This window comes from Salvia hispanica, chromosome 4 (genome assembly GCF_023119035.1).
Source record: "Salvia hispanica cultivar TCC Black 2014 chromosome 4, UniMelb_Shisp_WGS_1.0, whole genome shotgun sequence".
Taxonomy (NCBI): Eukaryota; Viridiplantae; Streptophyta; class Magnoliopsida; order Lamiales; family Lamiaceae; genus Salvia; species Salvia hispanica.
The window spans coordinates 8,792,282-8,817,897 of NC_062968.1; the positions used below are offsets into that span (position 1 = coordinate 8,792,282).

General features: G+C 33.5%; 2 protein-coding genes across 6 annotated transcripts; both read right to left on the minus strand.

The window, feature by feature from the left end:
- Window positions 1-1,203: 1,203 nt before the first annotated feature.
- LOC125224516 (kinesin-like protein KIN-UA) lies at window positions 1,204-13,906 on the minus strand. Of its 3 annotated transcripts, none has more exons than XM_048127926.1 (19): window positions 13,659-13,906; window positions 12,970-13,070; window positions 12,710-12,832; window positions 11,798-11,983; window positions 11,467-11,688; window positions 11,214-11,370; window positions 10,658-10,807; window positions 8,561-8,649; window positions 8,190-8,393; window positions 7,332-7,472; window positions 6,303-6,437; window positions 6,086-6,217; window positions 5,200-5,338; window positions 4,694-4,786; window positions 3,962-4,087; window positions 3,068-3,193; window positions 2,218-2,361; window positions 1,733-1,861; window positions 1,204-1,653 (listed from the first exon to the last, which is right to left on the minus strand). In XM_048127926.1, the coding sequence occupies exons 1-19, from the start codon at window positions 13,825-13,827 to the stop codon at window positions 1,490-1,492; spliced, it is 2,730 nt and encodes a 909-aa protein (XP_047983883.1). In that variant the 5' UTR covers window positions 13,828-13,906; the 3' UTR covers window positions 1,204-1,489. The 3 variants fall into 3 exon arrangements, with proteins under 3 accessions (XP_047983883.1, XP_047983882.1, XP_047983884.1); XM_048127925.1 differs by having other exon boundaries at window positions 7,332-7,478; XM_048127927.1 differs by lacking the exons at window positions 12,970-13,070; window positions 13,659-13,906 and having other exon boundaries at window positions 7,332-7,478; window positions 11,798-11,999.
- An 8,771-nt stretch (window positions 13,907-22,677) lies between these two features.
- Window positions 22,678-24,619, minus strand: LOC125219654 (ycf49-like protein). 3 transcript variants are annotated; one of them, XM_048121688.1, is made up of 5 exons: window positions 24,318-24,617; window positions 24,134-24,212; window positions 23,810-23,878; window positions 23,054-23,207; window positions 22,678-22,910 (listed from the first exon to the last, which is right to left on the minus strand). In XM_048121688.1, exons 1-4 carry the CDS (start codon window positions 24,566-24,568, stop codon window positions 23,100-23,102), a joined length of 507 nt encoding a protein of 168 aa, XP_047977645.1. In that variant the 5' UTR covers window positions 24,569-24,617; the 3' UTR covers window positions 22,678-22,910; window positions 23,054-23,099. The 3 variants fall into 3 exon arrangements, with proteins under 3 accessions (XP_047977645.1, XP_047977646.1, XP_047977647.1); XM_048121689.1 differs by lacking the exon at window positions 23,810-23,878 and having other exon boundaries at window positions 24,318-24,618; XM_048121690.1 differs by lacking the exon at window positions 22,678-22,910 and having other exon boundaries at window positions 23,085-23,289; window positions 24,318-24,619.
- Between the last annotated feature and the right edge of the window lie 997 nt (window positions 24,620-25,616).

A 25,616-nucleotide genomic window follows, 5' to 3' on the forward strand; every position in this document is an offset into this window, starting at 1 on the left:
ATAAAAAGGGCTACATTGTGTTCATTGCAGCATCGCAGACGGAACAAGCTCATGCCAACGGAAAGAGGCGAGGACTAGCTAGGGTTATATTATACCAATGTTTGTTAGATAGTTATAATCTATCTAGGTTGTGGAATACAATATTACTTCTACAAGGAACTGATTGTGTCACACCTATTGTGATTACATGTTCCACGATCAGTCTACAATGTAGAAGAGCTTACTTTTTTGCTTATAATACATAAATGTAAGACATAAATGAATAAACAAAGCACAATGTAACAAAATTATTCCTTCTAATAAATTGATAAAAGTGAACAGAGCGTTTTACATATACGAAGCACTCGAAACATATTTTTTTATTAAACTAACTCTAACATTCCAATCTACGTCATGCTCCTAAATTTGAGTTAAAGAGACATCAAATAATAGACAATTACGCGATAATAGGCAACTGTACCACAAACGCATATTATAATAAGCGCAATAGAGAGGAACTAATTAACACAAGAAAACTCAAATCATTCAATAAAATGAAAACATATTTAAGCAAACCATACTACAATTATACTACAATAGAGTGGTCACAATTATAACATTAATTGATGTAATTGTCATTGCTGACAGGTATTCGGTAGATGAAAGCTTCGTCAATCTTTTCTCTAGCTCTTGGATGTCTCTCTTTTAAGTCATTTCTCTAGGGTGGCAAAAGTCCCTACTCAAAACGTCTTTAGGCCTTATTTATACTTGGGAGACTAATGCATATGCTTAAGATCGAATCACATTCGGATTCGGCTGAAGTTTATGTCGTCCACTCGCATAAGTTACCCAGGTGGCTTTAAGTGCCAGGTAAAAGTCTTTGGAGTAACATCTCATTATCACCCGATCGAGTAACTTCACTCGGGTGGATGAAACTCTCTGGAGTGCGATTTTTTCCCTTTTCTCTTAGTTCATACTTCGTTCTTCCTTTTGCAATGTTTGTACAATTTATCTAACATTAAGGATGTTCCATTGCATTGTTTATTTAATATCAAGTGCATTTGCGCGTCTAAACTTTAGGACTTAGGGAGTGTATTTGTTCTCTACTATAAATATCAGTAGTATTTTAGTGATACAATATTAGTGAACGGTGGAGTAGTTAATTGTGGCTTACCGTTTGGAGTTTTTGACAAGGGGAATGCAAAATTTTGCCAAAATAAAGAGTTCCATCATCAAATAAAAATAATACAAATTGTACAAATGTAATTCCATACAAAAACTCATTAAATCTCTACATGTATACAAAAACAGATAAAGACAAAAAAATATAAAAATCAAGATGACCTATAAAAACTTATTTTAGATACAAAAAAAACTCGCTATAATACATCAATACTTTTGACCTTTTTAGTCTTCTTTTTTTATGGTCTCTGATTATATTCAATCCAATCTCGTCAATCTAAGTTTCTAAGCTTTACAGTGAAAATTACCACGTGCATTCTTCATAACTTTACCCATAATCGACTCTTAGTCTCTTCAGCTCAGCTTGGAAACCAGAAGTGGACTTTAGCGTTCGTTGCGCAAGAACCCTTATATCCTCTCGTGAACAATCGCGGGAAATACGAACTAGCTCCCACAATGCACCCACATGGATCATGTCTCTTGCATTAACCTCTGCCAAGAAGAAATCAAGCATTTTACGTCTAAAAACTCTAGTCACCTTGAAGTAGCATGTATGCAGTAAGGTACTTACCATGTTGAGCTAAATGGCAAAGGGCTAGCTCGATGTGGCGCCTGATTGGTGAGGCGTCGTTGTTGGCATTCTGAACTATCCAAGGAAGGGCGCCATCTTCAATCAGGACAGATCTCCCAGTCTTAGTCCCTGAAAAAGCAAAACACCATTGTAGAGGTTAATTATGAATACATTATATTTATAATGTTGAAACCAGATCAAATGTGCAACCGAATGTAAGAGAAAATAACAGTATCGTTAAATGGGCCTTTGTTATGTTTAAAGACTCTTGCTGATTTATGAAATATGGAAATAATGATGAAAGAGTATATGTATATCTTTAGACAAAGATGCCTTATAAAATAAAAATCCTACTCAGGAGCTTCTTTAGTTTGTCTTGTAGTAGTTTGATGTACAAATAAGTAACTTTATGGAAGAAGGCATGTAGAGAATGCCATATAATAGTAATTTAGTTGGTGGGCAGAAACAACAAGAGCTCTTTGTACCTTGGGTGGATGCCCTAGACTCACATTTGGCGAAGTTCGCCATCCCACGAGCCACTTGTGCAAGAACATCTGGATGTCTACATCTAACCATTTCCACCAAAGCTCTAATACCACCTTCAACTCTCAGCTTTACTTGCAACTTATCTGAGAATATGAACATTAACATCACAGATAGCATTAAAAACAGAAAATGCAAACTCTAGTAGCCCCTTCATACTAAGGTCTCATGGAATTCGAAGCTATGACATGACCTTTGCTGCAAATTTTTAATCAGCATTCAAGAGAGAGAGAGATCTTTAAAGACAAGTGGAGTACTAAGAGACTTAAGGGGGGAGATTATATGGCATTACAAGGATAAAGGATTCACTCCATAGAAGAAGGCAACAGTAGAATAGGAATATAATAATGATCGTAAGCTTAAATCATACTCCCTCCGTTCCATAGTAATAGGGGCGTTTTTCCATTTCCGTCCGTTCCATAGTAATAGAGTCATTTCCCTTTTTAGTAAAAGTCAACACATTTTTCCACACCTACTTTACTCTCTCTTACTTTTTTCTATCTTCATCTCTCTACCTTTTTCATTTTTCACTTTATTCTCTCTTTACTTAACTCACCTAACACAATTTTTCTTAATCTCCGTGCCGAAAAGTTTTGCCTCCATTACTATGGAACGGAGGGAGTAGTAATTATTTGAAAGACATCATTATGCACTAACAAAAACAATATGAGAAGAACCAAATAACATTAAAACTTTACTCTTCAGAAGCATCCTTCATCATTAATAATTTAAACCTCGTGAGGATAGGAAACTTAGATCCACAAGAAATGGAATTGAAGGATTGTTGCTTACCGTTGCCACAAAGATTAGCAATAGCTCCAGCAACCATGCGAAGCGTTTGAGGATCCTCTGTCTTGGTTGCTTTTAGGGACAGCAAGCTGATGCCCCCTTGAGCCATTATGAGCTCCTGGTTGGTTTCTGGCAATCCCCATGAATTAAACATATACATAAGCATGAACCGCATAAAGGGATATTTAATTTAAAATAATAACAAAGATCTAAAAATAACAAAGACCAATTATCATCCATTAGATTTGTTGATCTATTCGCTTTAAATAATGCCATGTGGAATTTCTTTTCAATTGATTTTTTTAGAAAATGGTATAAATGTATGTGTATTATATTTATGGTGGTTATAGCATTCCCTAAAATTACACAATATTTCCATAGTACTCCATGATTTAGTCTTGTTATTCTTCATGTATAATACATGTGCATTGATATACTGTATGCTTATGTTGTCATTTGTACATGTATTATATTGGTATAATATGATAGATGTATTGATATTTTATATATTTTCAAAATAAATGAATATGCAAAAAATATTAACAAATTTCTTCATTCGAACATATGCAATTAGGACATCGTTAGAATCCTTATAAAATTATCTTTAATTTGATATGTTTTGTGAAAATATAATTTAAATTGAAAGAGTTATGTGGAATACAAAGTTTGGAGATATTTTTTGGGAGAGGGAAAGTGGATAATTTCGAGTTTACTAAATTACCTTTATATTGCTATTCTAAATGACTTCTATTGACATATGGGTGATGAAATCTTGATCGCTGATTTTCGAATATGATGGATATAAGTGGTCTTTGGTATGCACTAGCGTGGTGGTATCAACCTAGGTATGAGCCTATCATAGGTAGATATGAAATAACTCCAACTAATGAAAATTACCATTCATTGCAAGATTGGCAATGGCACCAGCCGCTACTCTATGAATAGTCTCATCATTGGAACTTCTCAGAAGCTCAAGTAAGGATGTAAGCCCACCAGCTTGAACAATCTTTTCCTGATTTGATTCTGAAGATTAAGGAAACATGATATGTCATGAACTTGACTTTATTAAGCAATCAGTTACAAGAGGTCAAGACCTTTTTCTAGTAAAAAATGATATTCTGAAGAACAAGATGACAATATGAGCAATTCAAGACCTTATTCAGCAATCAGTGATAGGGGAAGTAGGTATTTTTTTCCCAGTAATAGATGATTTAGCAGGTCACTGCATTATACGATAGAGATGTGACCCAAACATTATCGGAAAAGATTAGCATTGCTTCATCTAGAGACTTTGCTGATTATCACACAAAGTAATCGGCTCTTATAAATAATTGCATTGTATCAAACTGCTGGTGTGATGACCATCTATGTAGTTTCAAAGCATGCCATTCCTTCCACTAAAGGAGCCACCCTAAAACCAGTATGACTGCACTGAATCGTCCATGGTTCCAATGGTATCACTGATTAAATTTACAGTACCAGCACTTCAGAAAGAAAAGGACTTAATTTTTAGCAATCTGTGTTCAGCCTCAGATACATGCTTGAAGACAAATGACAGGAAGGAAATACGTACAAGGAACATAAACAACGTTATATTACTAAAAAGGATAGAGACTAATTAAGATATACCTTCTGCTGCAAGATTAGCAACTACTTTAACAGCATGAATCCGTACATCAGCATCATCAGATTGAAGTAATGACAATATTTTATGCAGTCCCACTGTTGCAGTGTGGTAAAATTCATCAATACAATTGCTAGAATGAAAGAGAGAAAACAATAACCTAATAGGAATCTAATTGTAGATTGATTAATGATGAAAATAAAATTAACAAAGAAAAATCACGAGAAGGTTTTATCCTGCCCATCTGCAAATGCTGCTATTCTGGGAAAGAATGTAAATTCCAGACAAGTCTTCTCTTAGGGAGAAAGACTTGTTTTATAAAAATAATCTATGCAAAGACCAGGTAGGGGTCCACATGCCAATACTGATACAAAAACTGACTGAAAAAAGAACGAGACTATAGACGGAGGACTTCGCACACGATGTCTCATGTCCATAACAACATGGAGACTAGAAAATGGGGTCCTAGAAAAGAATTGGATTAACTTAACACAAGAAATTACAAGTCCACCTTGTTCAAAGAGTTTCACAACTGATGCTTTGTCTCCATCACCAGGCTCTCTCAGTTGCTGATGCTTAGCCTGAGGGATGAGTGAGTCAAGAGAGCTTGCTGCTTGTCCACTCAATCTTTTATCAAGATTTCTTCGTGACTACAAGGTCATAAGTAGTAACGAAGTTAGTAATTCATCATGCACAATACTAATACTCCCAGCCTTTTCTTTTTTTTTTTCTTCTCAAAATTAAATTCTAGTCCAATAGCCAATGAAAAATTCAGCACAGACAATAGTGGACTAAAATACCAATAAGCAGAAGACAGACAAATTTGGATTGCTACCATTGAAGCAAGATTTAATTCAGTTAAAATTCAATCAGACATGGCTTTGATTAATATTATGTAGTCATCTCGTCTCGTCTCATTATGAAATCCAAAGAGCTTGCAATTTTTCCTAAGTTCAGTTCAAACCTCAAATCTATGACAGCCAACAGATGAAACACTTCAAGAAAAGCCAATTGTAAGAGAATGTAGACTAAGAAGTATTGAGATGGACAAACCAGTATTAATTTCTGAAAGATATTAACTAATGGGTAGCAGATGCATTGTATGAGCTCTAGCTCCAAAATCACAAACAAACACAAAACCTTCCAAATAGAAGACACATACACAATGTGCTGCCACTGCAATTAAAAAATGCAAAAGTGAACTATCATCTAATGCCCTAAACTTGGCCTCAAAACGAACAGGAGGGAAAGGATTGGCAAGATAAATGTTGATGTTTTAATATTGAGCAGGAATAATCCATATTATGCATTCTCTTGTTTGGTGGGATTAGTAGGTTACTGGATTTAGATTCCAGTTATGGAGTAATGGCGGTTCAATACTCGTCAAACATAGATACCTGGTCTGCTTCAAAACTTATTTGCAATAGTTGACTCTGTAACATTTTGATTTCTTCTTCCAGTTTTGCCTTTTCACGTTCTTCATCTTCCAGCCTCTTACCAAGCTTTAAGATCTCAGAATTTTTAGCAGCCTAGTGTAATCCAAGTTACAAAATTTATCAAGACAGAGAGTATTTGGTCAGATTATTGAAAAAAAGTAACCAACTCAATTAACACCTCTATGTTTTTCCACTGAATCAATTGCTTATTCAGGTTATCAACTTCGGCTTCTGCAGTGTTGCGTAGAAGAATTTCATTTTTAAGCTTTTGCATAAGCTCTGCAACTTCATCAGAACTAGGTAACACTGGAGGCTGCAATATGAAGCAGTACATGTTTAGAGAAATATACCAAAATAAGAGAACACAAGACAATGCAGATATTATAAACAAGGCTAATGGAGTATTAGTTCTGGATTTACATTGTTCATTGTTCAACTATTTCAAGTGAGGATAGGAAATTTCTAAAGTCTCTTTATAGAATACTCTCATGTAAAAGTCAAACTTCACTTGAAAGTATCATCATCAGCAAGGTTACTGAAGCAATAAATAGAGTATCACAACCAAGTCAAACTAAGAGACATAGTTTATAGATTGATCTCATGCGTCTCCCATCAAAACTGATAGCTTATAACGTGCTATGAAGTCGACATATAAAAAACTTATCTGTTAAGCTCATCTTCCTTATTTTTATACATATGGCTTCTCAAGAGACCATTTAGATAACAAGGAATTTAACACGCAGTAGAATTGAAGATTCCTATGATCATATCACATTCAATGCAGCTCCTTATTTCTGCACTCTGCTTCTCAAGTTAATTCAAGACATGAAGGAATGGATTCGCACATTTAATGATTTAACACAGGTAGGACTCAGAATAAAAAAAAGTGTAGCCTACTGAAAATAAAATATCATTCATCTATGGTTGCAAAAGCAAGTACAGGGTGATGAGTTTTTAACTAGGTGAAAAGAATGCGATGGATGATGGCATTGTTTAAAGTGCATTTCATCCTCTCCAGCAAGAGTACAAACTCATCTAGCGGAAAAATTGCATGCAGGAGACCCAAAATTTGCCTGAAAAAGTCAGGCAAATTCTTTGTAGAGGTTGTACTTTAAAATTATGAATCAACATCGATAACTATTTAGAACCAAGAGAACTACATTAACTAGAAGTTATCATACTGAGTAAACAAATGATTGCACAATACCTGTGACTTTGATTTTTGATCAATGCCATAATCTGATAAGCCAACATTAACTTTTTGCTGGCCGTATTTTTCTTGTTTTACTGCTGATTGTTTCTCAAGCCTCTTTAATGACTCAGCATAGTCTTTCTGACACTTTAGTTTCTGCTTCTGAAGGACAAAAAATAGCATTATCCAAAAGGCAATAAAGCAAGTCAAAATCAGAACACAAGTGAAAGAGTACAGGGATAGGTCCCTGCATATCAAAGTCAAAACTGAAAGACAGCTATGCATAAAAATCTCTGCAGATAAAAATCAAAGAAAGTATATAATCATACCATACAAATCTATGCACCTTCTGGGGCTTCTATAAAGGAAATGAAAGAAATTAGTCATGTAACCTTAGAGAACCTTGACTGTATGCCATCTAGGGCTAGGGCCTATACATGCATGAGCACGTCTTAGGTCTCCATATGAAAGGAAGCTAGCCTCGCATGCATCTCTCAGATACTCAAGGTTTTAATCAGCAAATATACACATAACTGTTAAGAAGCTGCACAGTGAGCACACAGCTAAGGTTTCTTACACCTATAACTAAAGAATACATTGTGCTTGTTGCTATTGAGCAACATACTCTTATTTTTTAGGGAACTTGAAATTTCAACGAAAAGGCATAACTAGCCATGCTCTATCATGTCTAAAAGAAAATCATTAGGATGATATTCTCATGAACATTTAATTATAAATCATTAATTAGAAATAAAAGAATTTATAGACTAAACATATTATTTTCCCAAACTGAATTTAAAAACTGACACAAATGAAAAAGAAACCAATGCATATTTACACCAAGCATCACACTCATCTGGTGCATTTACACACCTCCAATGAATCCGTATAATTTTGTTCCACCCCAGCAATATGTTTCTGTCCTTCCAAAGTTATCCTTTCAATCTCGTCATCAAACGCTTTTTGTTGCCTTTCATGTTCCGCGGTTAGCTTGTCCAGTTGTATTTCAAGCCTCCTTGATAAACTTTTGTAATCAAATTCCTCTTTGAGTTTTACCATATTCTCCACCTTCATAGCCTGCCTTAAGAAAATAACACTCCCATTATAACTTCTTATTGTTTTACATCACACTCTATGAGCATATGAAGATATGTAATGTACACAGTTTGGTCTACAACCACTAAATGCAACATAATGAAAATCGAAGAAAAAATATATCAAAATGTGGAGAAAATTGCACTTACGCGTTGCCCAAACAAGATGGTGCTAGATGTTTCTCCTTGGTGGCGTGGTGATGGCCCAATAGTAATAACCAATGAGGTTCTAGCTGTACCTGCATATTGAATTTATACAGCCTGTGTTATTAAATCCTGGTATTGGATCTTTCAAATTTTTTTGTATCGGTGTAGACCTTTTCATTTGCTAGAAAGGAAGAGAAACCAAGCAAAACATGGACAGCCTAACTAGGTTACATCTCCTAGATATTAAAAATAAGTAGAACTGTGAAAGCAGATAGCAAACAAAATATGAAAAATGATTTGATTTCATCAATAACATACAAGAAAAATCCGCAGTCAGCTGGGCCATCAGAGACACCACTGAATGACAACATTGACTGAAAAACTTCCAAGTAGCTTCTGCAATTGACTAATGAATTTACTCATAGATAGATGTACCTAGCTATTTACATAATATTAATGAAACGCATCTAGATTGGATTAAATTCTTTTTCAGAAGATATATAAAATGACAAAATTAAAAATTTGTTCTGCTGAGTTTTGCGTAACTGATAATCATGCATAGCTTATCCAGCATATTCTTGTGATTAAAGGATCTTGAATGCATTTTTCACATACTCTACCAAACAGAATGTCTCAAATGTGCTGAACTTCATGTGTATAATGTGTTACTGACTTGGTAGATTCCACGAAATCTTTGCATATCTTGTCCCATAATTATCTAATGTTTCCTTATCTCTAGTTAATCTTACTCCCATTATGGTAGATGAGTCCATTAAGAAAAGGGTAAGGACCTGTTTGATAAGAAAGGTGTGATATGAGGAGATACATAAAATAAGATAAGAAATACGGACTTCATGTCAAGATAGGCAGAGATAAGTTTTTTTTCCGTTGTTGATTGATAAGAAATTTGTATAGTATTAAATAATAGTGGCTCAACTTGACAAATTGGTGGGTTACATAAACATGGTTAAAGTTATAATTACGGCAAGATTGGGGAGGGCCCTTGTTGAGTTAAGCTTAAATATGATATCAAACAATTAGAAATGTACACAAATAATTCTCTATCTTGGTATTACCATCTTATCAAACATGCCTAAGGATGCACGGCCATTGTCCACAAAACCTAGGGTTAGAAATGAGCTATTTAAAATCGGGAGCCCTTTAGAGGACAAAAAGTTCAATTCTATTTGGCCTTGTGCTTGCGACAGCTGTAGCATGTCATGCTCTATTTTCATTCAGCATTATAAGCTTGGTCATGAGTACGAGGAACCTTGTTTTCATTGAATATCGCTATCTATTCAATTGTTTGTCTTAGACTCCTTCCCGAGTGTATTGTGCTAAAAGAGAAGCACAAGTAGAACTGAAATTATTCCCCCAAAAGATTCCTGAATGAGCATTTCAATAGATGATTTCTACCTCTAAGGTTTCAAGAAATAAGCTGTGCATCGACACCTATTCCTTGTTGGACTCATCTTCAATAACACTTACTAGGAAAATGGGAAAAAACATCAGGAATCATTATATAATCACGATACATGAGACAAGATAAGATTTCATGTGATCACTATTCTAAATCAATCCCATCATCTCTAGCATGATGCATATAAGAGTAGGAATTCCAAGTTCGAAAAGTGAGCACTCCTGACGGACCTGAGAGTTTCCATTTGTTAAATTTGTTGAATAACATTACCAAACATAAAGGATGACGGAAGAAGCTGGGAACAGAAATTCTCATTGGAACTTCATCTTAATGAAAGATACTACTTAAAGTCCAAATGCATGTTATATTCAGCGAAAAAGAAAAAATAAGAGTCCAAACATATACTTCAAACAAGGAGAGACATACAGATAACATGGAACTTCTACACCAGTATCATAATATCCTTAAGATAGATACATCTACATAAAATTCATTTATAATGAAATTTGACAAGAGAGGTGACATGACGAACAAGGGCACAGGATGAAGAGAGTTTCTTTTGAAGGAAGACCTTTTCTAGACATGTATGTTATTCTTCCCATATACTTTTTCATTTGAGTTTATTCTATCCACTAGAACCAAGGAATACATTGGTGGATTTATTTTATTCAAATCATTACCTCCAAAGGAATCTCGAAGCAGTCTAGTGAGTTTTGAATCGCGGACAGGAACATGAGCACTATTTTCTGCCAATGCATTGATACACTTCCCTAATGCACTCAAAGAGAGATTGATAGATTTGGCTTCCTCTAACGTATGACCCTCACTCCCTGCCAGATGAAGACAAAACACAGTCAAAAGCACGAAGATTAAGAGTTAGCATATAACATGCCAAAGCAACACTTTCCATTGATACCAATAAGAAACAACCATAATAAAATGAAAGTAAAGTATGATATATTCCTTTTAGCAAAAGTAAAACACATGCAATACTCACTAAGTATCTAGAATAGGTAGACAATGATACCTCCAGTTCCCCATTACAGGATTAAGAACTGTACATGATGCAGACATTAATTCAGTACACTTGTTGAATATGATTAATTATCTAAAGTTAGGGGCTTATTTATTGTATATTTTAATTTTAGTTAGGATTTTATGGGTCAGCATCACATTCATCTTCGTTTTTCTCTTTCTCATTTTATGGGAGCCAAGACTCAAAATATGAAAGCATACCTGATTTATTGATGCGCTCAGAACCAGCAAGATCCACAATAACTAGCTTGCTTCTTCGTATAACGGGAGGCTTCAATGTTTTGCTTATCGGGGTCCTGTTACCATTTTCAGTAGAAACTGAAGACTCTTTTCCTTTCACTGGCCTCTTTACATGTATCTTCAATGAAGAAATGCCCCCAACAATAGTCATTATATGCATAGATAACATACTTATACTTAACAGTATAAAAAAAATAGAAAGCATTTTATTTACCATTAGAATGGCGTGGCTACGAGAGGATTCTGTATTTAATTTTGTGTTTGTGGCAAAACGATTGGCTTCCCCTAATTGCAGTAGTTCTATAAAACTTTTATGATCTCTAATTTCTACCAAGGTTGCACCAGGAAGAGAAACATCTCCACTTTTCGGGTCTTCCGCAATAGCTATATTATCATTAGATGGATTAAGAAGATCCTGTATTGTTTCCATGTAAAGCTGCACCAATACATAGATAGATAAGTTTCAGTAAATACTTGCAACACAGAACTGCAGAAAAGGATCAAGCAACTAACAATTAAATCATTTTCATAGATAGTAGCAAGACCTGAAAATAAGAAACAAAAATTGAATCATTTTCAGGTGATACTTCTTCCAGTATATCCTCCATTGCTCTCAGCATTATCCCACGACCAGCAGCATCTTCTTCACCAAGTCGTCCAAGAGTGTAGGTTTTCCCTGTGCCCGTCTGTCCATATGCCATCACTGTTCCATTGTAACCATCTAAAACACTCTGCAGAAGACACAAACTGCATCTTATCAAAAAACAGGTTAGACATTTTGCCATCCAGGATGAAGATCACATAGCAATAGATATCAACCAAAAGAAAATTCAGAAGGCCGTAGGATAAGAAAAGGTAAATAAATAGAATTCACAAGTCTGTCAGAGTGGTGACAAAACCTCAATATAGAATATCCTATTAGTGTGAGTAACAGAAGTTATATTATATAATTAGCACTGAATTTTTCAGCGAAAATTTAGGTTTTAAGGAATTTAATAACCCTAAATTGATAACAAAAAAAATCTGAACATCAGTTAGTTATAGTTGCAATATTATATGAAGCTGAAATCTAAGGTCTTTAAAATTTGAAGTAAAAAAAAACATCAGTTAGTTATAGTTGCACAAATCAAGTCATGCCATGAAAAGAAATCTGGTAAACTGATTGGATAGACCTTCTTAATAATTTTAAAAACTCACTCATCATTAAATTTTCAAGTGACAACCAATTTCTTGCTTACAATGGGTAAATAGACCTCTTTGAAATACCATTTCAACGACTATCAGCTACTAATATAGATTACATGCAGCAAGTTCTTTATTGAATCATGCTGCATAGAAGAAGGATCTTAATATTTAATAACAAAATGACCTATTCAGTCTTCATCTGCAACTAAACGCCACATGACATTGTTAGTACAGGAAAAAAAATGAAAACCAACAAACTAAGCTTGTAGTACCTCAACTACTGGCTTTGCCACAACTTCATATACACGTTTTTGTGATGCATACTCTGTTAAGACTTCATCGAACTCATAGGTATCAGAATCCCAGTTGTTTTTTTGAAGTTTCAATCGCTTCAACTGAAACAAAATTTAGATGAGCATATTTGAGATGAAAGAAAAAACTCCCGGCTTGAAATATATTTCCAATTTCCCAGGACAGTGCAATCTGAAAATGGTCCCTTGAACATAGCCAGATAGTCTTTATAGGGCTGTACCTCTGGTTGCAATTCAACACAGTCAGCAAAATCAGCATCCGCTATCATCTCTTCAGAATTTCGAGGCCTTAATCTGACAGCAACTCGCACTCTCCCAGAAACTATCACAAAAGGCAAAATTCAGCACGCAGTGAATCTTTATAGAAAATTCTAACAAACAACCTTCGAACAATGCACAAGGTTACAAACGATGATCTTCTCGGGAAGCACACTAAATCAAAGAAAAGAATGTTGCAGGCCAATGTAAAGGGGAAACAATCTGTAGCATAACCAAAGGTTTCCATATCTAGCAGAACACAGAAAGTTCACATACGAAAATGGCACAAGAAAGCGGAGAAAACAGCAACTACCTAATTCACATTCCCTACCAGATAATTAGCCAGCAAATATGCCAGTCGGTGAAAATCCTACAAGCAGATAATTGTCTCACACTCGCAGTGATGCATAACTAAGACAAATCAATACGATACCGGGGCACAATTATCTTCAAATGACTGCAGATAATGCATCACAGCGAAACCAAGTCACAACATAAGAAAATTAACATGAAATGTTTGGCGGTAAACAACTAATTCGGCATTTAACAAGGCAATTATAACAAGGAAAAGAGGGAAATTTCACACATTACACAAAAACAATCGAAATTCCAAAATCATGAACATATGTATCTAAATTGCAGCGAAGATTACTCGTGGAATAATCTCGGCTTCCGCGGCGAAGGCTGGAAGCAGCCGTGGTGGAGTGTTGCAGCATCGACTTGAGAGAAGAAGATGGAGAGTACTTAGAAGCAGTATTGGTATAATTCTCAAACTTGGCAGCTCCTGCTCTTGATGCGCTGCCGCCATTCCTGGTAGACATTTTGTTTTCTCACTTCTCCTAATTGTTAATTCACATTATTCGTGGGGAGTGGAAGTGATCAGAGGAGTTTGAAAATGGAAGAAAGGTTGCTTTTTGGAGTTGCTTGACAGTTGAAAAGGAAGAGGATGGGGTGGGGGTGTGGGGTGGGGTGCTGGGGTAGGGTAGGGTGGATAGTGGGCTGGTTATCATCTAATTTTGTTATTTACTTTGTAATTAAACCAAGGAAATAGAGTTCAAATTTCAAAACATCATGTTTTTTCTGCTATAGCATTTAATTGAATTTTGTATTTACTGGCCTTGCCCAATAAATATTTGTCTTTTTATTTTATTTTATTTTATCTTGTATTCACGTCTTATTCATAGTAAATAAACTAGTAGTATATTGAAATGGAGACAATTAAAAAGATTTTGAACATTATTTGGTAATGCGTTTAAGTAATTGGCAAGCAAGAATGATGCTGTTTATAAAGACATCAAACAGAGGTGAATAATATTGTGGCATAAGTTAATATTGATTGGAGAAAAGAAAAAGAAAAAGTTAATATTGATTGGATCACGATTTTTTTTTTCTTTCAAAAATACATATAGCGGTCGTTGTACTAACATATTTTATTTCACTGGATCTTTCTATGTATTTTTGGTTCGTTAATATACTTTGTTTCATTATGTCTTTTTAAAATATTTATTTCAATAAGTCCTAAGAGGTTTAATACTTTTTATATTTAATTTGATTGAATCTTTATTTAAAGAAATTAAGAATTTAATTATTTTTTTTGTATTATTTATTTATTTTTCCTTTTCTTCTTGATTTATTTAAAATTATTTCAATTACAATTTTACTTCAAAATCATTGAAAGTTAAAAAAATTTATAAGTTGATAACGGAAATATCAATAAATTTTTCTTTTGCCAATAATTTTTTAGCAACAATAAAAATGAATGAATTTTTAAATAAATAAAAATAATTTAATAAAATTAACTAACTCAATAAAAGTTAATTAAATTGTGAATTATGTAAAATAAAAAATAAATTAATATAAGAATAGTTTAAATTAAAACGTATTAATATAAGGATCTAATGAAACAAAAAATTATAAAATGGCCTAATAAAACAAAATACATTGATAAAATGACCTAATGAATAATAAAATTATGTAGAACATAATGAAACAAAATGTATTAATACAATATCCTTGATATGTGTTTTGTTTTCTTTTATTTTTCTTAATCCATGATTAATTTCTCAAATAAGATTACTTTGATTTGATTTGGTTGTCTACTTACTCAATCCATGAATAATCTATTCTCAAATATGACTTTGATTTGATTTGACCGTCGAGTACCACTTTTATTATAAAAATGAAACACTATTTTCTTGTTGAAATCCCGAACTAATTTGTTCTTGAAAAAATATAATTTGCACCTTTTTAGTCCCTAAAGTTAGAAAATCATGTTTGAGATCTAAACATGAAAAAACAACATTTAAAAGTGTGTCAACTGATTATTTTACCCTTTAAACCATGCGTCACACGAACTTAGTGGACCGCTGACTGGGTATGGGTGTCAGCGGGTTGCTGACTGATCTTGGGCTTTCCATGGCGATCTCAGTGGAGCGCTGGGCGGGAGGTCCAGGCTCGGGCATTTCCACAAAGGACCACTGGCTCCTCATTGTCTGCTGGCATGATCGGCGACCACTGACTTTGGGTCAACGGTCATCTTTGTTCTTCATATTCGACCAGTTTTCATCTTTTTTCTTAGTCGATTTAACACATTTCTCACAAAACACATACATCAGGGAAATGATTGAGAAATACAACCGAAATGGTGTTCTCTTGTCATGATAAAAAAAAAATATAAAAAATAAATAGCTCTTAAAGTCTGTGGGTATTTATCCGAACCATATTATTGAGCCAAATACAATCTAATTGGCTAGAGAGTTATGATCATTGTCGAACCGATTTTAAAGACCGAACTAGAGACTAAATCTGGGCCATTAGATCTAGTTTTTTTGATGAGATGTGCTGCTGTGAAAAAAATTTCGGCTTCATTACAAGCCCATTTTACTTCATTATATAGGTTTATTACTACATTCTGTACGTAATACCTTGAAACTACAACATGTTTTTACTTGCTTCCAGTAGATTTTGAAATAATTCAACATATGCTTCATTCAAATTCATTGACGTGGGTTTTTGCTTGATTAACATTTAAAAATGCAATTTATTCAAGTGCGTTTATTACTTCATTCAGAAACATTATTATTTCATTGGATAAGATTTTTACTTCATTCCAGTAGGACTTCAAATGCTTCTACACATACTTCATTCCAATAATTTATTACATTATTCCATGTGTTTATTAAACCATATTAGCGCCATGGCGTTGGTGATAGATATTGTAGAGAGAAAGAACGGCACGCGACGGCGAAACCACATTTACGTACTGGAATGAAGTAAAAACCTACTGGAATGAAGTGATATATTCTGGAACGAATTTAAATCTTCGTAACATATTAGTATGACTTATTTACCTTCAGATGAATTAAAATAGGCTCGTGATGAAGGCGAAAATAATTTATAAATTTTTGTATCTTATCCATAAAAAACTAGATCTAAAAGCCCTAATTGGGTCTGGTAGTTGGGCTTGACGCTTGGACTTGTGGATAATGGGACTCATTGGCTAGATTCTCATTGGGTCTGGTAGTTGGGCTTGACGCTTGGACTTTATTCGAACCTAGCTTAATTCTTTTAGAGTGGATTTGTGGATAATGAGACTCATTGGCTAGATTCTCATTGGGTTTGGTAGTTGGGCTTGACGCTTGGACTTTATTCGAACCTAGCTTAATTCTTTTAGACTATCAACCCAATCCAAGTCAGCAAGCCACATCACCAATACGACGCAATGAAGCAAACGTCCGTGAGCGAACCTTGACAAACGTCGTGTCTAGATACGTCTCGTCCAAGTTCTGCCTTGAGCTCCCATAACGTCTGTAATCCCTGATGATTACAGTCCAACATCATTTGCAAAGTATACATTGTAGTAGAGCTCTCTCTCACACACATAGTTTTTCTATCAAAGCTCTGCTCTCACCTTCATCCAATTTGTCGGAATTCTGTTGCTAGCGGTGTTGCTACTTTAGAGACGAAGTCATTTTATCTTTGGGGACAACATGTCAAGTCAATATCGGGCGTATCTCGTCTTGCGAAAAAATGACTCTTCAACTCGGCTCACTCATTCCTACGGTTTTATAATTTCATTTCTATGTTTTAGTAAATTCAATTTATTTCCACATAATATTTTCAATTTTCTTTTGGGTTATATTATGTCCTACTAGTGTTTATATGTTTATATCTCATGTAGAGTTTCCACAACAGTTATTTTGAATCAAAATAAAGTTATGTTTATATGTTTATATCTCATGCACAGATTCCACAACAATTATTTTGAATCAAAATAAAGTTATTTGCATTTGATATAATGTTTGTGGATAAAAATAAAGTTATTTGTACTCAACAATTATTTTAGACCTTTATGTATTACCTAGTACTACCTATAGGGGCGTGCTTTGAGAGGTGTACACATCTCACGTATCAAACTCTCTCAAAGCACCTAATATATATGAGCACTAGTTGGAGCGTTTTTGGCCTTGCAGGTCATTTTTTCTTATCCGCTTTGGATATTAATGAAATTAGTTGTAATTTATTTATTTTCCATTATTTATACTTTATGGTTTTATTCTTTTTAAAGTAACTAAGCTATAATTGTAACAAAATTTTCAAAATTATATTTTAAAATACGGAGTCACGACATCCATAACTTGGTTTTACTCCTACAGGCTACAGTGATATTCTTGGGATTATCCGACCATACCTAGTGGGCGGCTAATCTTTGAGAAATTACAAGTTGCATGGATCAAACTTCAGTATTAATAATTGTAAGTTTTATTAAGTATCGACGCCTAACTTGGATGGAGTAAACAGATATACAAATTTATAGTTAAAATTTATGGTACAAATGTAGACATATACAGGCAAGCCATGTCATCTTAGTGGTCTCTCGACTAGTAAACAGATATACTCCCTCCGTCCCAAGATAAGTGACTTGTATTCCTTTTTGGGTGTCCCACTATAAGTGACCTATTTCCATTTTTAGCAAAAAGTCATCTCTCTTACTTTATTCTCCACCTACTTTATTCTCTCTTCTCTCCTCTACTTTTCCCTCTCTCATACTTTACTCTCTCCACTTTAACTTATTTAAATACCATTCCTTAAATCCCGTGCCCAAAAGAAGTAGGTCACTTATCTTGGGACGGAGAGGATACAAATTTACAGTTAAAATTTAAGGTACAAATCTAGATATATACAAGCAGCCATGCAACCTTAGTGGTCTCTCGACTATTTATTGATTATGTGACCAAGAAATCTTGTTTTGAGCAACGTCTAGTAAAATCACCCTAGTGATATGTTAAATTTTATTTGAACTGTTGCATGATAACACATGTTTTTATTGTGACGCAAGTGTTTATCATATTCCAAGCCTACTCTTTACAATGAATGCACTTGAATAACTCCTCATTGATAACAAATTGGTGGCATAAAATATACTCACTTGAAAAAGACATTATACCTAGTCCTTCATGTCCCTGATGGCCTGATTTCCTTGCAAATTATGTATCCAAGTTAGCCATTCATGGGTATAATATTTGGTGTACATTCTAATCATATGACAATATATTTCATTTTACTTTCTGATCAAGCAACTCAATTGTGCAATGAATGGTATTGGACCTATTGGTGATATATTTGTGACGCAAAATTGACATGCAGGATCATTGTTGGAGGATGGATTATACGTTCATTAACAGAGAATTATACGTGTCAGGATTTCTCTTCATCTATTTTATTCTCTTTTCATTTAATACATTAAACATCTATTTTCTTATCCTTGTGCCGCAAAAAACCCACATCTATTATAATCAGTACGTTTTTAAAGTAAAATTTGGTGTAATATTTAAAAGTAGGGAAGTATAAGGGGGGGTCAAGCAAGTCTTTGAATTCGACTTAGAAAACGAGTAATTTCATTTTAAATAACCGAGCACCATGAGCCCATACCCAACAACATTAATTCAATTATGCAACTCACGATGAAATGAAATAATACCTAACGTTTTAATTAATAAACACTGCATTTGCTCCACACCTACAGAGGCTTGCTTAATATGCATGCAACGCCATTCTTCAAAAATAAGCTAGTTATCCAAAAGAAGAAAAGGTTGGATATCCAAAAGGGTTTGCCTGTCTTTACAACATTGTATGAGTGTCTTGCAGCTTAATTGGTAATTAAGGCGTTTATATTTTAAACTAACAGTTTGGAGTTTTCGACTCATCTTAGATGCATTGTATATTAGATATATGTCATCAGTTACAATTTTAAAAAAATAATAATAAAATGTACTCAGTCATTCCAAATCATTAACATATATGTTTAATTAGTTTAATTCGATTATATATAATATACAATCCAATGTAAGCGACAAGTCTTGAATTTAAATTTTATTACTTGACTACACGTGTAGAATATTTCTCACTTTGCTGAGTAGTGATATCGTAGATATGAGTAGTTATTTAATAGTTATGATAGTATATGGAGTAATGTATATGGTTCGTTAAAATTGAAAAAAAATCACTCATTGCTTATTGCATTTGAGATTAATTTGATTATATTGAAAATGTTAAGATTTCGCTACTTTGGGATTTTAACTCTAAACGTGTATTCATTCATAAAAAATAACATTTTTAATTTATTAAAATCAAACAAACTAAAATAAAACAAATCATGCTAAACATGCATCAGATAACGATGATCCTCGTATAAAATGCTCATATCATATGAGCTATGTATAAGCACGTGTGTGTTTTTAATATGACTATTATTTCTATGACCAAGTGAATTGATTGTAAGTCACCATTAACCTTTTCTTGTCAAAATTATACTACGATATTTATTCTTTAATATAATAGGTAGTGGTGGGTGGTAGGGTTGTGATGTTGAGTACTTAAGTATCATAAATTTCTCCCAACTGAATTTTGATAAAGTATATTTTGCATAAATTGGATTGCTTTTTCTTTAATTGAGAAGGTGGAAACCATAAAGGTTGGAAAGTGAAGTTTAAGGGTGGATGGGGATTTTACATCTGCATCCTGATTTGCTTTCCTCAACATAGAGAGGGAGGAACGCGGCTTCCCTTTATTGCACTTGAGCATGTCAAAATAGATAACATTTTATAATCATCATATGCAGATCAAGATATACTTTAGTTTTACAGTATTAATATGCCAAAATAGTTAACATTTCATCAATCCACTTTTTCTTCGTCAAAGTATTCACAATTAACTTAATACCAGTAAATTTAATGGAGTATTTAGGGTCGTTTCTTATAGTTTAAAACTTTAAATTATTTTGAATTGCAACACGCATGCACTCACAGTCATGCACATAATCACAAAATGTACTCTATATAGTTAACTCAACTGGAATCATCATTTTCAAATTAAATTGGCGTTTCCAATTTTTCAAATTTAATATTTTGTGTCTTTTCTTATAGTTTAAATTAATTTTGAATTGCAACTCACATACACTCAATCTCACATATAATCGTAGACGTGGCCAATTTGCACTTTAGTTTTTCAATACAAACAGGGAAATGGCCAATTTTTGGGGAAAATCGCCCAAGTTTTACTTAAATTTAGTATTTATTTTTCTCGCTATTCATACCTCAAATTGAAAATTTCCCTTTAATTTTTATCCATGCAACCTTATACTCAAATCACCCATCTTGTGTTAACAAGATTCATATCTTACCTATTATTTCTTGTCTCTTTCACTCCAGTTTCTCGCAAGTTGTGTTCACCTCTACTTTTTCATTCAATTTCTCAAGAGTGCTTACTTTATTCTTTAAATAAATTACACATTTACATATCACCTACATAATACTCCATTCGTACCTGAAAAATATGAACATTTGGTTCACCACGAGTTTTAATGTATAATTAAAAAAATAAGAAAGAGAGAAAGAGTAGTATAAGTAGTATTAGTAGAGAGTGAACTCCACATTATTAGTAATATAACTGTAAAATAAAATGATGTGTAATGATAATGTATTGTTTAACTATTCCAAAATTAGAATGTTCATACTTTTTAGGGACGAACTAATAAGAAATTATTCATACATTTTAGACATGGAGGAAGTACCAAGAAAGTGGAGAGAGACGAGTCAGACATGGTCCCAATGGCCCCAAGGAGTTCAATGTTAATTGTAATTATGCACCAATTTTTTCAAATTTACACATAGAAGATGAGGGATGTGTTATATTACTAACTCACTCTTAAATTATTAATTACGACACATTAAATCTTCAAATCAAGAGTCATAATCATTCATTTTTGAGTATCAATACAATGAAAAAAAAAATGTGTTTATGTCAATAAACAACAAATAGGTTATAACTAATTTTTAAAAAAATATCTCACAATTTTAAATACATATAACTATCTCAATTTAAATTAATTTTTCACACAACATATATCAAATTAAAGATAATTTTATAAGGATTCTAACAAGATCTCATTTGCATATGTTTCGATGTCAAAATTTAAAAAAAAATTCTTGAATTTTCATATTTTTCATGAAGCAGTTATCAAAATATGGTTATCACAATATGTCAACATAATACATATAAAATGTCAATTCGAAATTATGTTGACATACTCAAGGCATCATATTGATATGTTAATACACTATATTGACATTTGATATTCTTATCTCTTCAAATTTTAATAATAATAACACGAATTTACACGTGCCAAATAATAGATCGCTAGATTTCTAAAGATCTTATGATCTCTAATTAGTTATAGTTAGCAATTTAGGGAGAGTTAGCAATTGATCACATCTCTATAAGAGTATATAATACATTTATCTGGCACGTGAAGAAACATCAACCAACTTTGAATTTAGGATCGATGGAGGCTAAACCCAACTAAACTACCAAAGTGGGGCAGGGACAACTAGATCATCCTAAATCATGTAGATCCTTTTTCTCGCTTCCTCCAACTTCCATTGACATAATCCAAATATAGAAGAGTTAAAAATATAGGATACAATCCAAGTTGTGTACAAGGGGGTACTTTGACTATTACGACTGAAGTAAAAGAACGACAAAAGCAGAATGAAAATTCAACAAAAAAATACAATAAACCAATTGCAAGTTGAGTTTGAGAAAACCCTTTTTCTACAATACAAATTATATCTATGGTAGTGCTCTCATTTAGCGTATTGTCTGTAATGATAAAACGAATGCATTAAACCCATTCCAACGACGAACCTGATGGAGTTGCGAGAATCGAACAAACAAACACCTATGTGACATGCAAACGCAAATACTATATGCACATTGACAAAAAACATTTGAGAGAAAAATATTTTGTAATTTATGTGTTCTTCTATTTCATACTCAAACTATTTATATGTTCTAGGAGGGACTTTGAAAAGCCTACAATCACGGTTGTTTTCCAACATTATTTCTGAGCTGTTGTTCTATTTTATTATTAAGAAATCATGGTACTCCCTCCTTCCCATGATATTAGACCCTTATTTATTTTTGGAGTGTCCCAACATATTTGAGTCATTTCTATTTATGGTAAAAATTTACTTTACTACCAACTCCACTTACACCACTAAACATCTCCTAAATTCCTAGCCCAAAAGAAAAATTCCTGGCCCAAAAGAAAGGGCTTTAATATCTTGGGACAGAGGGAGTATTAATTATAAAGAATAGTAACAAATTCTCAGTAATAAATGCTGTTAAACTTAAACAATTAAAATGGGCTATATTACACAATCAAATACCAACTATATGCCTCTAGAAATGTAAAGAAAGTTACAACATGAGAATCAGTAAGACAGGCGTAGAAGAACATCCACTTATATCATTTGAAAGAATTGTGTCCAATTCTTTCAAACTAGACTTCTTACTACTCAGATCTCAATGGATGAACCCTCAAACATCGAGAACTTTCTCTTACCTGCTATTGGGATCTTTTGTTAATCAAATGTGAAACAAAGGCAAGCATAGCAAGATTTGAACAACTAGCCAGCAATATTAGACTCATTTCCACCTTCCCCTAACAAAAAAGAGAGATCATTGATCCAAAAGGAAAGGAGTTACCGTTGAGACAGAGTGAAGGAAGAAGCTTTTGGATTAAAGATCGAAGTCAAGAGTTTTTGGAGCGTTCCTGTGATGATTCATATATGCGGTAGGCAGCTATGCACATTGTCGCATTACCAATCACAGTCAAAGCTGCTTGAAGAGCCACCAAGATCTAAAATTATGCAGAATATGTGGTTATAATGACAGGCATTCCACCAGTCGAAGTATCAAAATTGACAAACAAATTCAGCTACCTGTAATGTGCAAAAAGAGGGGTCAATGGAACTACAAATCAAATTTTAGTAGAGAAGTAGGCTGGACTTAGAGGAGGGTGTTTGGCTGAGCATCTCAAATATTCAAGCACTTTCGCAACTCACACGGTTTGAAGACATTATGTATCTTTATAAGCTCTCAAAAATAAGCGTAGCCACACATACTCTTAGCATCAGCAACTAAGGAAGCAATATGAGCGGCATTCTCTTCCGACTTGAAATATCAGTCGACATAAGAAACTCTGACCAACACACATTAACTTCCACGACTTCAATAAAAATTTAAATTTATTTTGGGCAAGTTTTGACGAAAGAGTTGTTCCCTAGTTAACGTAATAACGTCTGAAGATGTTATCTTATTGAGAAGATCATACGCGATATTCAGAACTTGTATTCAGTTTTTACGTTGGGCTCAAAACCTCTTGTTCTTTAGTTAGTGGGATGGGAAAACTCCATACGAGCTATAGAGCAACAAAACTTGTGAAATATGCAAAGTTCATACCTCAAGCGACTCTGCGTTATAAAAGAAATGCCATGTACAAGCACAGAGTGCTCCACCTAACAAGGGTACCTACACATATTGATAGAGGTTCAAACAATTATGTATTCTGGAAATCAAACTTGTCACCCACATTACTGCATTAACCATTTTCATGTCCAACAAAGCTCGTGCATTGATGAACTAAATTTATTATAAATTGACACTATACAAAATATAAATTGAAGCTGAGACCACAAACTGAAACTCTCTATAATTAACCCTAACACATTTAACAATTGGGGCTTATGCAGAATAATACTGAAATTGGGAAGAAGAAGAATTAACCATTCCCCAAGAGAGACCCTTCCAAGATTGATAACCAGATTTCTCGCCGTACTGCCACACCAAAGCCATTGCAGTAGCCCTTTTCCAAGCACGTATGAATCCAATTACAAATGAAAAGAATCAGCATTTCAATCGAATCAGATAAGTCTTAAATTTCAATGGAATTCATACAAGTTAAATTTACCACTCGACGACGCTGGAAACGTGAACAGCCCAGGTTGGGAGAGAGAGAGCGTTGGATGGCTCAGTGAGAATCGGAAACTCAGCAGCGGAGGAGGGTCCGGCAAGGGACATTATGGTAATTCCAGCAGCTCCGATTAACACGCTCCGGCTAAACATGACCTTTTTAGCCTCCAGTTTGGATGGAGGAAGAGGTGAATCCAATTTTGGGAGAGGGAATTGTTTTGGAAGGGAGACACAGTTTATCATTACCATTTTTCAAGAATTGGAGAGCAGAACAAGAAGATGATGATAACGCAAGTTTAACAATCATTATATATAATTAATCAATAGCACAACTAAATTTTATTTATTTGATAAGTTTTTCATTTTCTTCTATTAATATATGGCAGTGAGGATTTCAACAATTGGAGGTCCAATTCACCAATTCATTATTGAGAATGTAAAGTTTTTCTGGCACCAACCTCACTGAAAATAGTTAAGGAATGAATGATAAATGATTGACTCCAAAAATAAAGATAATATAGGGTTTTGATCTATGCAAAATGCAGAATAAAATTATACGGAGGGCATGTGTTTAGGTCATTGTTAGTGTATTTTTAAGTCATTTAAATAATGAATGATCTAAAATGAACTAAACTCTACATCAACCCCATATTTTGTAAAATGAAAATGATTAATAATGACATGTCAATTATTGACAATTAAATCATCTAATCCTAGCTAAGATTTGTGCTGCATTTTTAGATTTATATGCATTCTTGTTTGGATCATCTCTCTCCCTATGATAAAAACTATGATCCCTCTGATAGAAACTAGAAATATATACGGTGGTTGTTCTTCAAATCATGTATTTATAAAAAAAAAACAAAGAGTATTATAAGCTTATATAAAAATTAAAACACAAAATGAAAAGTGTATGTGAAAAATAAAAATTAGTTGTCTAAGTAAATAAAAAAATTGAGAATAGATAAAAAAAATAAGAGTAAAAATTGTGTATACAAGAGATCAAAAGTGCAAGTGAATAGAAAAATCAATAAAAAATAAAATCATGTGTGTAAATAATTGAAAAAATAAGTGCAAGTGATTCTAGAAAATAAGAGTTAGAGACATAAATAAAAATGGAAGAAAAATAGAAAAACAAATAAAACACACAAAATAAAAGTGAAAACAAGACACAAAAATAAAAATGTGTACATAAATGAGAATAATAAGAGTAAAAATTGTGTATGTAAAAAAAAATAAAAATTATGAGTGTAAATAATTGAAAATTTAAGTGCAAGTAAATTGAAAAAAATATGTG